Below are 18,167 nucleotides of genomic sequence, written 5' to 3'. Positions count from 1 at the left end.
CTGCAGTCTGGAGAGAAATCCCGTTGTGTGCAGGGATGGGGACGCTGAGGCCATTGCTGGAGTGGACGAGGGTACTCGGCGGCAGATCTCTGCTCCCCCCCGGGCCTCGGTGATGCACACACTTGCCAGCCGTGCAAAGGGAGCCCAGCAGTTGAGCTGTCGTCTTCGGTGAGGAAAGGCCAGAGTGTTTTCTTTGGGAACTGCACAGCCCTTGCCTCGCCTGCCAGGACTTTACTCATCACTCTCCTGAGGAGAAGCAACGGCTCAACGTGGCCCTGGAGAGCAAGGAAGGAGCCTGCTGACTCATGCCTGAAAGTGAGCCATCACCAAGTGGACCTGTTTGCTTCGGCGCAGTCTTCCCAAACAACACTCATCTTTGCATCGTTGCTGGGTGCTCGTTCAGGTCACTGACCCAGAGGGTCTGGCTTGTTTTTCCTGGCTCAGGGACGGATTGGCACATTTAATTGCAAGGTGGCACCAGCAGACCACCTCGGAGTCACCTGTGAGTCACCCAAAAGTGCCGAGGCACTATGAGAGACCTCAGCTCCACCTCGGTGCGAATCATCCATGCACTGGCATGAGGGGCTCTGGGGGAAATGGATTCAGACGTGCAGAGGACCCTAGGCGCAACCTCATGTCCGCATTCCTGCAGAAATGCAGCTTTTTGTACAGTGTTGTCACCATGGCTGTTAGCATCTTGCCCAACCGCTTGGTGACTCCTTGACATCCTGTCATGCTCCTTGGTGAAACTGCAGCCAAAGGAGGACATCATGGACGTGCCCTGACGTTCCCACTCCCGGACAGTTCTGGAGCACAGACCAAATTGAGGAAAGTCGAGGCCCCTACGTGTCCAGGGCCTGGGGAGCCTGCTTTTTTGACGGACCGGTGTGACAGACCACCGGACTGAGGCTGCAGCCACTGAGTGGCACCAGGTGGTGCTCCCTGCTGCCCTACGAGACATAGAGGAGACCGGGCCAGTCGGTCTGGGAAGGCTGGGGGGGGAGCTCAAAGGCCAGGCATGTGTCGCCAGCCCTGAGAGCTGCCTGGAAAAGGCCTCTGACTACCCACGCTGCTCGGGAAGGTGGGCCACGCTCTCACCCGGGCGGCCGTGCTGTTTGGGGGAAGGGTCTTGGGAGGGGATTGTTGTTTTCTCCTGCAGAGGATTGATGGCTCTTGTCTCACTTCTGCTGTCATTTCCAGCAGGGCCATGCTCTGGGGCTGTTGTGCCATCCTGCCAGGACGGTCGACCCAGTGCCACAGCTCACAGCAGAAACGCACTCGCTGCGTACAGGCAGAAACAGGTCCCAGGAGTCAGTATGGCACCAGGGTGGGAGGCAGCCACCCGCGGCTCTTTTCCAGGTGGAACTGGAAGCGCACTGACAAAGCAGCCAGTGATGCTCCCTCCTGAAAGGCTCCGAGAGGAACTTGCGAGGCACTCAAGCCGCAGCGTGTCCTCAAGTGAAGGGCAGGAAGCAGCTGCCTATCTCTTCCAGCCCCCCGAGCCCCAAGATGTGGCCCTTTGAGATGTGGCCCAGCCCCGCAGAAGAGGCACGGGTTGCCCACAGCAATCTCCACGGGGGAAGCCGCCAGCAGGAACCAGCCACGAGGGAAACTCCCCGAATGGGACGACCTGCCTGTTGTGGCTTAACCCTAGCCGGCAACTGAGCACCACGCAGCCGCTCACTCACCTCCCTCACAGTGGCATGGGGGAGAGAATCAGAAGGGTAAAAGTGAGAAAACTCGTGGGCTGAGATAAAGGCAGTTTAATAGGTAAAGCAAAAGCCGTGCACGCAGGCAAAGCAAAACAAGGGATTCCTTCACTACTTCCCATCGGCAGGCAGGTGTTCCGCCTCCATCTCCAGGAAAGCAGGGCTCCATCACGCGTAACGGTTACTTGGGAAGACAAACGCCATCACTCTGAACGCCCCGCCCCCCGCCCCTTCCTTCTTCTTCCCCCAGCTTTATATGCGGAGCATGACGTCGTATGGTCTGGATTATCCCTTTTGTCAGTTGGGGTCAGCTGTCCCAGCTGTGTCTCCTCCCAACTTCTTGCGCGCCCCCAGCCTACTCGCTGGTGGGGTGGTGTGAGAAGCAGAAAAGGCCTTGACTCTGTAGAAGCACTGCTCAGCAGTAACGAAAGCATCTCAGCATTATCAACGCTGTTTTCAGCACAAATCCAAAACATAGCCCCATACTAGCTACTACGGAGAAAATTAACTCTATCCCAGCCAAACGCAGCACACTGCCCTACGGCTGCTCTGTTCCCGGATGGTGCGCTAATGGAGGAGCGCTCAAACTACTGATGTGCACCAGCACGTGCCAAAGGCCACGGTGGGTGAGGGGAGAAGTTGAGTACAGCCTTGCTGTTCGTCCCTCCCTGCTCTCCCTTCTGGCAATTGAGAGGCCATGCAAAGAGGAGCAGACGCCGGGACAGACACTCTGCTCCTCACGTAGCCTCCTTTGCCACCAGACAGGAGCATGACACAGCCCGTCACACCTCCGCTACAGCAGGCAGTGAGTACCATTGCTGGGCTGCTCTCCTCCTTGGCCTGCCACCCTGCCCCGCTGCTGGATGCGGGAAGGGTGGTGAGGCATTCCTCTGCCGCATGAGGAGCCTGGCATTTGCTGTGCCTGAGCAAAGCTGAGGCAGCGGGAGAGGGCACATGCATCCACCTGCCTCAGCAGGCATGTGGTAACACCTGAGGGCAGGAAGCGGACAGCACAGGCCCATCCTTGCTCCGCAAGATGCCTTCTGCTTTGAACTGCAGCCACAAGAGGACATGTCCTTCCCAGGGCTGGCAAGGCAACCGAAAGTGAAGAGCACCCTCAGTCAAATGCCTGTGAGTTTACTCCTCAGCCGCTTTGACCTTGAACCCTTGGGGCTGACTACCCACTTTGAGAATGACAGTTTTGAGAATGAGAATTGACAGATTGCCATAGAACAAGATTTCCGCGCGCCCCCCCGCCCCCTCCCCTTCCCATTTTTTCCTTTGTTTTGGCGCCACCACAGAGCTACCGGGCCACCTCTAGGAATGGTCCCAGTGCCCCCACCCCTTCACACAGCGGCGCTTCTCTCCATCTCACAGAGGGTCCTTCCTTGGCCTTCACCTTCCAACCACCTCTGGGCTTCTGAGTCCCCTCCTTTCCGTCTCCCTCGGCCAGACAAGCATCCAGCTGGGGCTTGGCTGATTGCTGAGCCCTTCCATGGCCCTGCGGGGCCTTGTGCTTCTCAGGGTCAGCCTCAGCCCTTCAACAGGAGACCCACGTGAGTGGCCTTCATCAGGAGTGCTCCACAGCTGAAGGCCTGACTGAGAGTGGTAGTCACGTTCCCCAGCAAGGATGTGCACAACCCACACACAGGCCCTGGAGCTACTGAAACCCTTTCCTGGGAACTGGCATGGGACCTCAAATGACCGTTGCTTTGAGGAGCCAGCATCTAATGCATCACTGTGCTCTCGCCCAATAGGGAAATGCAAGCCAGACCTTGCAGATGAAAGAGACAAGCTCTTCACCTCTTGGCTGCGCTTTGCAAGCCTCAAATTGCTGTTGGTCAATGTGCTTCACACCGAAGGCGTGTTCCAGCTCTCCTGAGGCGCTGGCTCACCATATAAAAAGCCTGTGCCACTCCAGGCCCTTCCATCCAAATCTCTTCCCTTGCTCTCCACGGTGAACTTGGTAAGTCTGAACTCACTCCCTCTCTTCCTGCTGGTAGGATTTCTGTCACGGGGACTGCTTCCCTTCTGTGCGTGGTCCTTCTGATATGTGGTCCAGGCTTGAAAACCCATTGTGCTTCCCTCTTCCGGGAGGTGAGTTGGTGAGGGAAGAGGGGAGGCTTCAGTCCCTTCCGAGGGGGACTGGGCTCTTTTGTAGCAGCGGCTCTGCTGAAGCCTGAGGCTGAACGACCAGTACCATCTAACCGGTCGCCAGGTACTTCCTCCCCCAACGACAGTGCAGCGACATGCCTCGGTCACTCTTGGCGTGGAAAGGAACTTTGCAGGGAGATCTGGCCCTACGCAGGCACTGCCCGTTTTCAGGGGAGCCAAGCTGGGCGTCCGAAAGGGCCCAACAGCTAATGCCCTCTGCTCCCTCCCGGTCTTACAGGGTCGCCTCCCTCCGCGAGACATGTCGTGCTACAGCTCCTGCCTGCCAGCCGCCTGCGGCCCAACCCCGCTTGCCAACAGCTGCAACGAGCCGTGCGTCATCCGGTGCGCCGACTCCAGCGTTGCGATCCAGCCCTCGCCAGTCCTGGTGACGCTGCCGGGCCCAATCCTCAGCTCCTTCCCTCAGAGCACAGCTGTGGGATCCACCGCGTCGGCTGCCGTGGGGAGCTCTCTCAGCGCTGGCAGTGTGCCCATCGCTTCTGGGGGCTTTGGGTGGTCCGGTCTGGGCCGTGGGCTCTGTGGGCCTCTGGGACGGGGCAATCTCTTATGCTGAAGCCCGTGGATTGCCTGCCCGTGGCCGAGCGCCAGGAGCCTCGAGGAAAGCCCTGGAGCCAGCCCTGAGCGCGTGGCCGTGGTCCGCAGAGGAGCCGAGCTCCCGCTTCTCCGCCTGCGCTGCGAGGAAGGGGCCTGCGCTGGCCTTCCGTCTCTTCCAAGGAAGCCTCTCTCTTTGCCCCTCTTGCTCTGCTTTACCTCATGCTCCCCATGAAATACCGCCTCCTTCCTTCCGTAGCAACGGGTCTAGGTGATAACGACAGATGACTGCCAGAGCCTTGAAGGGGAACTGGAAAAGAAGCATCCCTGCCGTGGAGGTTTTCCTTCAGATGGCAGCACTCCTCTGAGCTTTACTCAGCCTCCCAAATGCTCTCGTCTTTTCCTTTCTCCTTTGATTTTCTCATTAAAGACACTGGGCATCAGCTTTGCAAGGGAGTCGTGTTTCATTCTCCCCTCTTCTCCAGTCCCAGCCAGCTGAGTATCCAAAGGAGTTCCTCCCTTGGTAAAGCGACGGTTTTCTCCGTAGTTCCTGGGTTTGAGAGGGCCTCGTCTTTTGCCCCGGACATCCCATAGCAATGGGGACAAGGCCGGTTTGGGGCGAGAGCTCTTGTGGAAGGAGCCCCATTGCCCATCGGGACACCTCGAAGGCCACAAAACAAAGTATGAGGGAAGGCCAAGTTTTCATGGAATCGTAGAATCGCCCCGACTGGTAGGAACCTCAACAGATCATCTGGTCCAACCTTTTGTGGGAAAGGGAGCCTAGACGAGATTACCTAGCCCCCTGTCCAATCGCATCTTGAAAACCTTCAGTCTTGGGGACTCTACCACGTCTCTGGGGAGGTCGTTGCGGGGAATGATTGTTCTCACTGTAAAAAAAGTCTTTCTTATATCGAGGCGAAGCCTCTGCCGGTTGCTCCCTGTCCTCTCCATGTGTCTCGCTGTTAAGAGAGAGTCTCCGTCGTCTTTGTAGTGGCCTTTAAGTACTGGAAAACTGTGATGAGTGCAGGAAAAGAGCACCACAGGACAGCACGAGGCTCAGTATGGGTTGTATACATGGATTTGTGTGTGTGTGTGTGCCTCCTGGGAGGGGTGTGTGTGTGTGCCTCCTGGGAGGCATGCTCAGCCTCGCTGCTGGCTGGGCCTGGGGGCGTGGAGCTGTGGCAGCCTGGGCTCTGCTGGGCTCCTGGGTTCAGCAGCCACTGAAGAGAAAGGGATCCTTCTGGGCTGTCCAAACCACCAAGCTCATCTGTCGATGAGAAAGAGTTCTGCTCTTCTTCTCTTCCCTGAGGCTGGCCAGGTGAGATCAAGGTGCCCATGAAGAAGCTGACCCCTCCGCAGCAGGCAGCCCCTTTCTCATCTCCCCCAGGCTCTGCCTCTGGATTCAGACCCAACTGGGCTGGCAGTGGCCCCCTTTGCCTGGCTCACAGGCCTTAGGGATACGCGAGGCTGGCGGCGGGGTGGGGTCAGCAGCATTCTGAGCTCTGAGCCCCTTGGCCAAGCCCCAGTCTCTTCTTCTCGTATCATGTTTGCATGCTGGCGCGTGCGGGCACGCTGCTCACAGGTGCTGGTCAGCAGGAGCCACGAGGCATCCTTGGAAGTGCAAACCTACTGGGAAGGGCACCCAGAGGAGAGCAGGGTGGGGAGAGCAAGAAGCCCACGGTCGTGGGGAAGAGAAATCCGAAGGAAATTGGGTGAGGGAGGCAGGTGGCCAGGGAGGCAGAAGTGCAAGTGTGTGTAAGGGAGGGGAGGTCGCGTGGGCAGGAAGAGGCTCCAGCCAGCTCTGTGCCTTTCACAACCACGCTGGATCGTCCCTGTTCCTCCGACCCCTGCCAAGTCGCTCCTGACCACCCGGGACAGCACATCCCTTGGCGGCATGGCTGGCTGCTGGCTACCCCTGCCTGCACACGGGTCTTCCCTGCAGATCCCTGCTTTGTCACAGAACCGGTTAAGGGCTTGGCGAGTCTGAAATAGGAGGGGAGGCTGTGAGAGCTGGGATTCTTCCCACACCTGACGGAAGGGAATGAAGAGGGAGCCAGACTCTTCTCACTAGTACCAACTGGCAGCGCAAGAGTCAATGGGCACAAATTAAAACACGTGAAATTCCATCGCAAGGCAGGAAACCACTTTCTTACCGTGAGGGTGGTCAAACAGTGGACCAGGTTGCCCAGAGAGGTTGTGGAGTCTCCATCCTTGGAGATACTCAAAACCCAACCCGACTACGTCCTAAGCAACCAGCTCAAGTTGACCTTGCTGGAGCAGTTGGCTTGGACTAAAGGATCTCAGGAGGAGGATCCCTTGCAACCCCAACGATTCTGAGATTCTGTGAACGGATAAGAGCAATGTCTCCCACAGCAAAATACCTTACCCAAAATGTTCTGTGACTGGAAGTGCTTGACGCCTATTTTGTTTTTCGTTCCCATGGCTGGTTGAGCCTTACCGAAGGCAAGGTAAACAACATCCACCGCTCTTCCCTTCCCCACCAAGCTAGTCACCTCACTGTAGAAGGCTACCAGCTTGGTTAAGCATGACTTCTCCTTTGTAAATCCATGCTTGCTACTCCCAACCACCTTCCTGTGCTACCTATGTTTGGAAACTACTTCCAAGATGTTTTGCTCTACCGTCTTCCCAGGGACTGCGGAGAGGCTGACCATCCTGTGAGTTCCCTGGATCTTCGTCCTCTCCCTTCTTGTTCCTCTTGCCTATGTGGAGACAGAAGAGGTTGAGGTGTGTCCTGAGCCACTTCAAACCCTCGCAAGTTTCTTTGCAGGCCACTCTCATCTCAAAACAAAGGCTTACTTGGGGGCACACATCGAGCTGCTCACACTCAGAAACTCTGACCATTGTTGGGCTGACCGACGAGGATGGGATTCGAACCCATGCGTGCAGAGCACAATGGATTAGCAGTCCATCGCCTTCACCACTCGGCCACCTCGTCAGCATGCTGCTGCTGCTCCTGCCACTGCTGCCGCTGCTCCTGCTGCTGCTTCTCCTGCTCCTGCTTCTCCTGCTCCTGCTCCTACTCCTGCCACTGCCGCTGCCACTGCTCCTGATCTTGCTGTTCCTGCTCCTGCTCCTGTTCCTGCTCCAGCTCCAGCTCCAGCTCCTGCTCCTGCTCCTGACACCTACACCTTTTTAACCTGCTTCTTGACATGGCAGAGAAGGAGCCAGCCTCCAGCTTTTGCCTTTTGGGACTGGTCCACTCTCCCGACAGCTGGGCTCAGCTCCAGGGACCTTTCGGAAATAGGTCTCGGCGTTCACATCAGAAAATGACTGAACGGCGGAGCCCCACGCTCCTTCCCGGGAAGGAACACGGGAGAGTGACCCCGGAGTGGCTCAGCGCCTCCAAAGGACTCGAGCCTGGCTTTGAGATTAATTTCTCACCAGCCACGTTCCCCTTGCACTCTGGAAGGATACCACCAGCTCATACGGCCAGGAGTCACTCACGCTTGACGGGTGGACTTTTCACCAGGACAGAGCATGTGCCTCAGGCTTGGCTGTGGTGTCTCTGTGCTGTTCCCCCTGGCGCTCACCCAGGATCTCGTCACAGGCTGCTTCTCTCCCAGCACAGCTAACAGTCGGGAACGAAGCGGGAGCTGAGGGGCACCGGCCCCACTGCACACAACTCCTCTTCTTACCCGCCAGAGCTCCAGTGCTGCAGAGAGTTGAAACCACTGCACTGGTCCCCTGAGCCCAAGCCTCTCTGTGCCTTGAAGGTCAGACCTTGAGCTGGGGGAAACGGTGCAGAGGCCAGGCTTGCTGCCCCTGGTGGATAACAGAAAGGTGGGTAGGGGGTTGCGCACTGTGGGGTGGACACCGATGGCAGGGCCCTGCGATCCTCTCTTTCTGCTCCGCCCGGTTAATTCCTGTCCTGGACAAAAGGGAGCAGTGCACAGCCTTGGGGGGCTGGGACCAGAACCACTTGCACCCTGGTCACTCCGAGTAGTTTCCCCAGCCCGAGCCCGCCCCATGGGCCTGTAATGGCAGAGCTATGTGAACAAGGAGGACCGGCAGAGTCAACATCGCCGCCGGGGCAGGAGCCCACAGCAGGAGGGAGGACTGGCCTGGGAAACACAATGCTCTGCCGACCTCCTTCCCCAGACTGATGGCACTCCCTGTTGTGGATATGAAAAATTCCTGGGATTGGCTTTCTGAGTTCTTAACAAAGACGTTCCTGACAAAGTAGCCAGCGCCACCATTGGCTCTCATTCATCCAGCAGCCTGTTGAGTCCCTGCCGTAACCAATGCAGCACAGGGAGATTCAACAGAAAATTCGGGCTTCCCTCATACTTTGTTTTGTGGCCTTCGAGGTGTCCCGACGGGGAATGGGGCTCCTTCCACAAGAGCTCTCGCCCCAAACCGGCCTTGTCCCCATTGCTATGGGATGTCCGGGGCAAAAGACGAGGCCCTCTCAAACCCAGGAACTACGGAGAAAACCGTCGCTTTACCAAGGGAGGAACTCTTTTGGATACTCAGCTGGCTGGGACTGGAGAAGAGGGGAGAATGAAACACGACTCCCTTGCAAAGCTGATGCCCAGTGTCTTTAATGAGAAAATCAAAGGAGAAAGGAAAAGACGAGAGCATTTGGGAGGCTGAGTAAAGCTCAGAGGAGTGCTGCCATCTGAAGGAAAACCTCCACGGCAGGGATGCTTCTTTTCCAGTTCCCCTTCAAGGCTCTGGCAGTCATCTGTCGTTATCACCTAGACCCGTTGCTACGGAAGGAAGGAGGCGGTATTTCATGGGGAGCATGAGGTAAAGCAGAGCAAGAGGGGCAAAGAGAGAGGCTTCCTTGGAAGAGACGGAAGGCCAGCGCAGGCCCCTTCCTCGCAGCGCAGGCGGAGAAGCGGGAGCTCGGCTCCTCTGCGGACCACGGCCACGCGCTCAGGGCTGGCTCCAGGGCTTTCCTCGAGGCTCCTGGCGCTCGGCCACGGGCAGGCAATCCACGGGCTTCAGCATAAGAGATTGCCCCGTCCCAGAGGCCCACAGAGCCCACGGCCCAGACCGGACCACCCAAAGCCCCCAGAAGCGATGGGCACACTGCCAGCGCTGAGAGAGCTCCCCACGGCAGCCGACGCGGTGGATCCCACAGCTGTGCTCTGAGGGAAGGAGCTGAGGATTGGGCCCGGCAGCGTCACCAGGACTGGCGAGGGCTGGATCGCAACGCTGGAGTCGGCGCACCGGATGACGCACGGCTCGTTGCAGCTGTTGGCAAGCGGGGTTGGGCCGCAGGCGGCTGGCAGGCAGGAGCTGTAGCACGACATGTCTCGCGGAGGGAGGCGACCCTGTAAGACCGGGAGGGAGCAGAGGGCATTAGCTGTTGGGCCCTTTCGGACGCCCAGCTTGGCTCCCCTGAAAACGGGCAGCGCCTGGGAGCTCAGCGGAGAGAGATTTGGGATGGGGCACGAGTCAAGAAAGCTGTGTCCAGCAGCAGGGCTCACAATGGTGCCCTGCTGTGCTCTTGGCCGAACACCACAACGCACCCTCCTCTCCACCGCCTTAACCTCCCCGCTGCCTGGTCACACCCTGCCCTATCTGAAGACCTCTTCTCTCAGCCGCCTGGGATGTCTCACCCACAGGGACCTGGGCTAACGTGGCCAGAGTTACTTGCAACACCCCCATGAAATGCAGGGTCCCACTTGGTAATCATTCTCAAAGGCGGAAGCAGTGGCATGGCCCAACAGTTGATGGACCTCCAGTGTCTGCAGAGAGGGGGGTTCTGGGCCTTTTGGTGGGCCGGCAGTGGGCGTTTGTTTGTAATTGAAGGGTGATCCGAGAGGGTCCGTCCAAACGCAAGGAAGGTCCTCCCGTCCAAGGCAAGCTCCTTCGCAGCCTATACCTCAGCCGGCCTTGCCACTCCCAGGCATGCCTGACGCATGGAGGCACCCGGCTCCCTCCGGTTGCTCCATTAGCAAGGGTACGTCTGCAGGCTGTGAGGCTATTTCACAACAGTCCTTCTGCTCAGCCTTGAAGGCTTGGTAGGGAAGGCGCTCCAGAGAGAGCCCTCAGTAAGCCCCCTCCCAGTATGCGGAACTGGATGCCAGGTTTTTCAGATGGGTTGAGCATAGCCTTGATGCCATGGCCTTAGTCAGGGAAAGATTTCCTACCGCAGACCAAGAGGCTCCCCCTCCTCTTGGCGTCAGGCTGTGTACCTCCTGATCATCAGCCCTTGTACCAGCATCAATGTGTTCACTCAGACAAACAGGTCTCCTTCTCCCCCCTCCCCGCCCTCGAGACCCCTACTCTTGTCAGGTCAGGCTCCTCTCGCCCACTTCTCTCAGGAGGGGACATGTCTGAGTAAAACGCAACAGGGCTCCTGAAGACAGCAGCCACTACGGAAGAAGACGTCTATGGTGGGACTAGCTCTCCTGAGGAAGCTCCTCGTCAGGCCAATAGCGCAAAGGGAGCATTGCCGAACTGCGGATGGCAGAGGAAGTGCCCAGTCATTGGTTAGAGAGTGCTGGCCGTACGTCCCGAGCCTTGGAAAGAACCGCTGCTGGCAAAGAAACCAACCCATGCCCTGTTTCACATCCTAGACCATTCACCGAGGACAAGGGAGGCAAAATGCATGCAGCCCTCTCCACAAAAACTGTCCTGCCAACCGAGGAGACGAGAGGCAAAATGAACTGAGACTTACCAACTTCCCAGAGCAGAGGAAGGCACGAGGAGAGGATAGGGGAGCTGGGAGTTGGGCACACTTTTATACAGCGGGCCAGAGCCCCAGGGGAGCTGAAAAATGACGCAAACATGAAGCATGTTGAGAAACAGCAATTTTGGCTTCTCAAAGCTCTGCTGGTAGATGAAAGACATGCCTCCTTTGCCTGAAATGCTTGGCTCCCCTTTCATCCTGGGTAGCACTGAAGTGATTTTGTTGATAGCAATTACGTTTCTTCCCCAGACCAAGGCTCGTTTGAGGCCTCATTCCAGCAGCAGATTCAGGCCACGAGTAGGTGTTGTGCACGTCCTGCCCTTCCTGGGGAACACGGCCACCACTCACTTAGGACTTTGCCTGTGGAGCACGCCTGAAGGCCACTCAGAAGGGTCTCTCTTTGATGGGCTGAGGCTGACCCGGAGCAACACCAGTGCCTGCAGGCTATGGAGCGGCTCAGCGCCCAGCCAAGCCTCTGCAGGATGGCTGTTCCGCTGAGGGACAGAGAACGGAGGAGACTCAGACCCGCGGGGTGACTGGAAGGTGGTGGTCAAACAAGGCCCTCCTGCAGTCTGGAGAGAAATCCCGTTGTGTGCAGGGATGGGGACGCTGAGGCCATTGCTGGAGTGGACGAGGGTACTCGGCGGCAGATCTCTGCTCCCCCCCGGGCCTCGGTGATGCACACACTTGCCAGCCGTGCAAAGGGAGCCCAGCAGTTGAGCTGTCGTCTTCGGTGAGGAAAGGCCAGAGTGTTTTCTTTGGGAACTGCACAGCCCTTGCCTCGCCTGCCAGGACTTTACTCATCACTCTCCTGAGGAGAAGCAACGGCTCAACGTGGCCCTGGAGAGCAAGGAAGGAGCCTGCTGACTCATGCCTGAAAGTGAGCCATCACCAAGTGGACCTGTTTGCTTCGGCGCAGTCTTCCCAAACAACACTCATCTTTGCATCGTTGCTGGGTGCTCGTTCAGGTCACTGACCCAGAGGGTCTGGCTTGTTTTTCCTGGCTCAGGGACGGATTGGCACATTTAATTGCAAGGTGGCACCAGCAGACCACCTCGGAGTCACCTGTGAGTCACCCAAAAGTGCCGAGGCACTATGAGAGACCTCAGCTCCACCTCGGTGCGAATCATCCATGCACTGGCATGAGGGGCTCTGGGGGAAATGGATTCAGACGTGCAGAGGACCCTAGGCGCAACCTCATGTCCGCATTCCTGCAGAAATGCAGCTTTTTGTACAGTGTTGTCACCATGGCTGTTAGCATCTTGCCCAACCGCTTGGTGACTCCTTGACATCCTGTCATGCTCCTTGGTGAAACTGCAGCCAAAGGAGGACATCATGGACGTGCCCTGACGTTCCCACTCCCGGACAGTTCTGGAGCACAGACCAAATTGAGGAAAGTCGAGGCCCCTACGTGTCCAGGGCCTGGGGAGCCTGCTTTTTTGACGGACCGGTGTGACAGACCACCGGACTGAGGCTGCAGCCACTGAGTGGCACCAGGTGGTGCTCCCTGCTGCCCTACGAGACATAGAGGAGACCGGGCCAGTCGGTCTGGGAAGGCTGGGGGGGGAGCTCAAAGGCCAGGCATGTGTCGCCAGCCCTGAGAGCTGCCTGGAAAAGGCCTCTGACTACCCACGCTGCTCGGGAAGGTGGGCCACGCTCTCACCCGGGCGGCCGTGCTGTTTGGGGGAAGGGTCTTGGGAGGGGATTGTTGTTTTCTCCTGCAGAGGATTGATGGCTCTTGTCTCACTTCTGCTGTCATTTCCAGCAGGGCCATGCTCTGGGGCTGTTGTGCCATCCTGCCAGGACGGTCGACCCAGTGCCACAGCTCACAGCAGGAACGCACTCGCTGCGTACAGGCAGAAACAGGTCCCAGGAGTCAGTACGGCACCAGGGTGGGAGGCAGCCACCCGCGGCTCTTTTCCAGGTGGAACTGGAAGCGCACTGACAAAGCAGCCAGTGATGCTCCCTCCTGAAAGGCTCCGAGAGGAACTTGCGAGGCACTCAAGCCGCAGCGTGTCCTCAAGTGAAGGGCAGGAAGCAGCTGCCTATCTCTTCCAGCCCCCCGAGCCCCAAGATGTGGCCCTTTGAGATGTGGCCCAGCCCCGCAGAAGAGGCACGGGTTGCCCACAGCAATCTCCACGGGGGAAGCCGCCAGCAGGAACCAGCCACGAGGGAAACTCCCCGAATGGGACGACCTGCCTGTCGTGGCTTAACCCTAGCCGGCAACTGAGCACCACGCAGCCGCTCACTCACCTCCCTCACAGTGGCATGGGGGAGAGAATCAGAAGGGTAAAAGTGAGAAAACTCGTGGGCTGAGATAAAGGCAGTTTAATAGGTAAAGCAAAAGCCGTGCACGCAGGCAAAGCAAAACAAGGGATTCCTTCACTACTTCCCATCGGCAGGCAGGTGTTCCGCCTCCATCTCCAGGAAAGCAGGGCTCCATCACGCGTAACGGTTACTTGGGAAGACAAACGCCATCACTCTGAACGCCCCCCCCCCGCCCCTTCCTTCTTCTTCCCCCAGCTTTATATGCGGAGCATGACGTCGTATGGTCTGGATTATCCCTTTTGTCAGTTGGGGTCAGCTGTCCCAGCTGTGTCTCCTCCCAACTTCTTGCGCGCCCCCAGCCTACTCGCTGGTGGGGTGGTGTGAGAAGCAGAAAAGGCCTTGACTCTGTAGAAGCACTGCTCAGCAGTAACGAAAGCATCTCAGCATTATCAACGCTGTTTTCAGCACAAATCCAAAACATAGCCCCATACTAGCTACTACGGAGAAAATTAACTCTATCCCAGCCAAACGCAGCACACTGCCCTACGGCTGCTCTGTTCCCGGATGGTGCGCTAATGGAGGAGCGCTCAAACTACTGATGTGCACCAGCACGTGCCAAAGGCCACGGTGGGTGAGGGGAGAAGTTGAGTACAGCCTTGCTGTTCGTCCCTCCCTGCTCTCCCTTCTGGCAATTGAGAGGCCATGCAAAGAGGAGCAGACGCCGGGACAGACACTCTGCTCCTCACGTAGCCTCCTTTGCCACCAGACAGGAGCATGACACAGCCCGTCACACCTCCGCTACAGCAGGCAGTGAGTACCATTGCTGGGCTGCTCTCCTCCTTGGCCTGCCACCCTGCCCCGCTGCTGGATGCGGGAAGGGTGGTGAGGCATTCCTCTGCCGCATGAGGAGCCTGGCATTTGCTGTGCCTGAGCAAAGCTGAGGCAGCGGGAGAGGGCACATGCATCCACCTGCCTCAGCAGGCATGTGGTAACACCTGAGGGCAGGAAGCGGACAGCACAGGCCCATCCTTGCTCCGCAAGATGCCTTCTGCTTTGAACTGCAGCCACAAGAGGACATGTCCTTCCCAGGGCTGGCAAGGCAACCGAAAGTGAAGAGCACCCTCAGTCAAATGCCTGTGAGTTTACTCCTCAGCCGCTTTGACCTTGAACCCTTGGGGCTGACTACCCACTTTGAGAATGACAGTTTTGAGAATGAGAATTGACAGATTGCCATAGAACAAGATTTCCGCGCGCCCCCCCGCCCCCTCCCCTTCCCATTTTTTCCTTTGTTTTGGCGCCACCACAGAGCTACCGGGCCACCTCTAGGAATGGTCCCAGTGCCCCCACCCCTTCACACAGCGGCGCTTCTCTCCATCTCACAGAGGGTCCTTCCTTGGCCTTCACCTTCCAACCACCTCTGGGCTTCTGAGTCCCCTCCTTTCCGTCTCCCTCGGCCAGACAAGCATCCAGCTGGGGCTTGGCTGATTGCTGAGCCCTTCCATGGCCCTGCGGGGCCTTGTGCTTCTCAGGGTCAGCCTCAGCCCTTCAACAGGAGACCCACGTGAGTGGCCTTCATCAGGAGTGCTCCACAGCTGAAGGCCTGACTGAGAGTGGTAGTCACGTTCCCCAGCAAGGATGTGCACAACCCACACACAGGCCCTGGAGCTACTGAAACCCTTTCCTGGGAACTGGCATGGGACCTCAAATGACCGTTGCTTTGAGGAGCCAGCATCTAATGCATCACTGTGCTCTCGCCCAATAGGGAAATGCAAGCCAGACCTTGCAGATGAAAGAGACAAGCTCTTCACCTCTTGGCTGCGCTTTGCAAGCCTCAAATTGCTGTTGGTCAATGTGCTTCACACCGAAGGCGTGTTCCAGCTCTCCTGAGGCGCTGGCTCACCATATAAAAAGCCTGTGCCACTCCAGGCCCTTCCATCCAAATCTCTTCCCTTGCTCTCCACGGTGAACTTGGTAAGTCTGAACTCACTCCCTCTCTTCCTGCTGGTAGGATTTCTGTCACGGGGACTGCTTCCCTTCTGTGCGTGGTCCTTCTGATATGTGGTCCAGGCTTGAAAACCCATTGTGCTTCCCTTTTCCGGGAGGTGAGTTGGTGAGGGAAGAGGGGAGGCTTCAGTCCCTTCCGAGGGGGACTGGGCTCTTTTGTAGCAGCGGCTCTGCTGAAGCCTGAGGCTGAACGACCAGTACCATCTAACCGGTCGCCAGGTACTTCCTCCCCCAACGACAGTGCAGCGACATGCCTCGGTCACTCTTGGCGTGGAAAGGAACTTTGCAGGGAGATCTGGCCCTACGCAGGCACTGCCCGTTTTCAGGGGAGCCAAGCTGGGCGTCCGAAAGGGCCCAACAGCTAATGCCCTCTGCTCCCTCCCGGTCTTACAGGGTCGCCTCCCTCCGCGAGACATGTCGTGCTACAGCTCCTGCCTGCCAGCCGCCTGCGGCCCAACCCCGCTTGCCAACAGCTGCAACGAGCCGTGCGTCATCCGGTGCGCCGACTCCAGCGTTGCGATCCAGCCCTCGCCAGTCCTGGTGACGCTGCCGGGCCCAATCCTCAGCTCCTTCCCTCAGAGCACAGCTGTGGGATCCACCGCGTCGGCTGCCGTGGGGAGCTCTCTCAGCGCTGGCAGTGTGCCCATCGCTTCTGGGGGCTTTGGGTGGTCCGGTCTGGGCCGTGGGCTCTGTGGGCCTCTGGGACGGGGCAATCTCTTATGCTGAAGCCCGTGGATTGCCTGCCCGTGGCCGAGCGCCAGGAGCCTCGAGGAAAGCCCTGGAGCCAGCCCTGAGCGCGTGGCCGTGGTCCGCAGAGGAGCCGAGCTCCCGCTTCTCCGCCTGCGCTGCGAGGAAGGGGCCTGCGCTGGCCTTCCGTCTCTTCCAAGGAAGCCTCTCTCTTTGCCCCTCTTGCTCTGCTTTACCTCACGCTCCCCATGAAATACCTCCTCCTTCCTTCCGTAGCAACGGGTCTAGGTGATAACGACAGATGACTGCCAGAGCCTTGAAGGGGAACTGGAAAAGAAGCATCCCTGCCGTGGAGGTTTTCCTTCAGATGGCAGCACTCCTCTGAGCTTTACTCAGCCTCCCAAATGCTCTCGTCTTTTCCTTTCTCCTTTGATTTTCTCATTAAAGACACTGGGCATCAGCTTTGCAAGGGAGTCGTGTTTCATTCTCCCCTCTTCTCCAGTCCCAGCCAGCTGAGTATCCAAAAGAGTTCCTCCCTTGGTAAAGCGACGGTTTTCTCCGTAGTTCCTGGGTTTGAGAGGGCCTCGTCTTTTGCCCCGGACATCCCATAGCAATGGGGACAAGGCCGGTTTGGGGCGAGAGCTCTTGTGGAAGGAGCCCCATTGCCCATCGGGACACCTCGAAGGCCACAAAACAAAGTATGAGGGAAGGCCAAGTTTTCATGGAGTCGTAGAATCGCCCCGACTGGTAGGAACCTCAACAGATCATCTGGTCCAACCTTTTGTGGGAAAGGGAGCCTAGACGAGATTACCTAGCCCCCTGTCCAATCGCATCTTGAAAACCTTCAGTCTTGGGGACTCTACCACGTCTCTGGGGAGGTCGTTGCGGGGAATGATTGTTCTCACTGTAAAAAAAGTCTTTCTTATATCGAGGCGAAGCCTCTGCCGGTTGCTCCCTGTCCTCTCCATGTGTCTCGCTGTTAAGAGAGAGTCTCCGTCGTCTTTGTAGTGGCCTTTAAGTACTGGAAAACTGTGATGAGTGCAGGAAAAGAGCACCACAGGACAGCACGAGGCTCAGTATGGGTTGTATACATGGATTTGTGTGTGTGTGTGTGCCTCCTGGGAGGGGTGTGTGTGTGTGCCTCCTGGGAGGCATGCTCAGCCTCGCTGCTGGCTGGGCCTGGGGGCGTGGAGCTGTGGCAGCCTGGGCTCCTGGGTTCAGCAGCCACTGAAGAGAAAGGGATCCTTCTGGGCTGTCCAAACCACCAAGCTCATCTGTCGATGAGAAAGAGTTCTGCTCTTCTTCTCTTCCCTGAGGCTGGCCAGGTGAGATCAAGGTGCCCATGAAGAAGCTGACCCCTCCGCAGCAGGCAGCCCCTTTCTCATCTCCCCCAGGCTCTGCCTCTGGATTCAGACCCAACTGGGCTGGCAGTGGCCCCCTTTGCCTGGCTCACAGGCCTTAGGGATACGCGAGGCTGGCGGCGGGGTGGGGTCAGCAGCATTCTGAGCTCTGAGCCCCTTGGCCAAGCCCCAGTCTCTTCTTCTCGTATCATGTTTGCATGCTGGCGCGTGCGGGCACGCTGCTCACAGGTGCTGGTCAGCAGGAGCCACGAGGCATCCTTGGAAGTGCAAACCTACTGGGAAGGGCACCCAGAGGAGAGCAGGGTGGGGAGAGCAAGAAGCCCACGGTCGTGGGGAAGAGAAATCCGAAGGAAATTGGGTGAGGGAGGCAGGTGGCCAGGGAGGCAGAAGTGCAAGTGTGTGTAAGGGAGGGGAGGTCGCGTGGGCAGGAAGAGGCTCCAGCCAGCTCTGTGCCTTTCACAACCACGCTGGATCGTCCCTGTTCCTCCGACCCCTGCCAAGTCGCTCCTGACCACCCGGGACAGCACATCCCTTGGCGGCATGGCTGGCTGCTGGCTACCCCTGCCTGCACACGGGTCTTCCCTGCAGATCCCTGCTTTGTCACAGAACCGGTTAAGGGCTTGGCGAGTCTGAAATAGGAGGGGAGGCTGTGAGAGCTGGGATTCTTCCCACACCTGACGGAAGGGAATGAAGAGGGAGCCAGACTCTTCTCACTAGTACCAACTGGCAGCGCAAGAGTCAATGGGCACAAATTAAAACACGTGAAATTCC

The 18,167-nt window shown here is 58.0% G+C and overlaps 3 protein-coding genes and 1 non-coding gene across 4 annotated transcripts; 2 read left to right on the top strand and 2 right to left on the bottom strand.

The window, feature by feature from the left end:
• The first annotated feature begins 3,644 nt into the window (after positions 1-3,644).
• Positions 3,645-4,845, top strand: LOC142038477 (feather beta keratin-like). Its single transcript, XM_075043926.1, has 2 exons — positions 3,645-3,675; positions 4,102-4,845. Exon 2 carries the CDS (start codon positions 4,123-4,125, stop codon positions 4,432-4,434), a length of 312 nt encoding a protein of 103 aa, XP_074900027.1. The 5' UTR covers positions 3,645-3,675; positions 4,102-4,122; the 3' UTR covers positions 4,435-4,845.
• A 2,441-nt stretch (positions 4,846-7,286) lies between these two features.
• Positions 7,287-7,368, bottom strand: TRNAS-GCU (transfer RNA serine (anticodon GCU)). The gene has a single exon. It is a non-coding gene; the product is annotated as a tRNA-Ser (tRNA).
• Positions 7,369-8,968: 1,600 nt separating this feature from the next.
• LOC142038476 (feather beta keratin-like) lies at positions 8,969-11,096 on the bottom strand. The gene is made up of 2 exons (XM_075043925.1): positions 11,065-11,096; positions 8,969-9,712 (listed from the first exon to the last, which is right to left on the bottom strand). The coding sequence occupies exon 2, from the start codon at positions 9,689-9,691 to the stop codon at positions 9,380-9,382; it is 312 nt and encodes a 103-aa protein (XP_074900026.1). The 5' UTR covers positions 9,692-9,712; positions 11,065-11,096; the 3' UTR covers positions 8,969-9,379.
• Positions 11,097-15,284: 4,188 nt separating this feature from the next.
• Positions 15,285-16,485, top strand: LOC142038475 (feather beta keratin-like). Its single transcript, XM_075043923.1, has 2 exons — positions 15,285-15,315; positions 15,742-16,485. Exon 2 carries the CDS (start codon positions 15,763-15,765, stop codon positions 16,072-16,074), a length of 312 nt encoding a protein of 103 aa, XP_074900024.1. The 5' UTR covers positions 15,285-15,315; positions 15,742-15,762; the 3' UTR covers positions 16,075-16,485.
• The last annotated feature ends 1,682 nt before the right edge of the window (positions 16,486-18,167 follow it).

This window comes from Buteo buteo, chromosome 13 (assembly GCF_964188355.1).
Source record: "Buteo buteo chromosome 13, bButBut1.hap1.1, whole genome shotgun sequence".
Lineage (NCBI taxonomy): Eukaryota > Metazoa > Chordata > Aves > Accipitriformes > Accipitridae > Buteo > Buteo buteo.
This window is presented reverse-complemented; position numbering and strand designations above follow the sequence as displayed.

Excerpts from the sequence above, each read along its gene's own strand:
- LOC142038477 (XM_075043926.1), top strand. The coding sequence starts at position 4,123 with ATGTCGTGCTACAGCTCCTGCCTGCCAGCCGCCTGCGGCCCAACCCCG.
- LOC142038476 (XM_075043925.1), bottom strand. The coding sequence starts at position 9,691 with ATGTCGTGCTACAGCTCCTGCCTGCCAGCCGCCTGCGGCCCAACCCCG.
- LOC142038475 (XM_075043923.1), top strand. The coding sequence starts at position 15,763 with ATGTCGTGCTACAGCTCCTGCCTGCCAGCCGCCTGCGGCCCAACCCCG.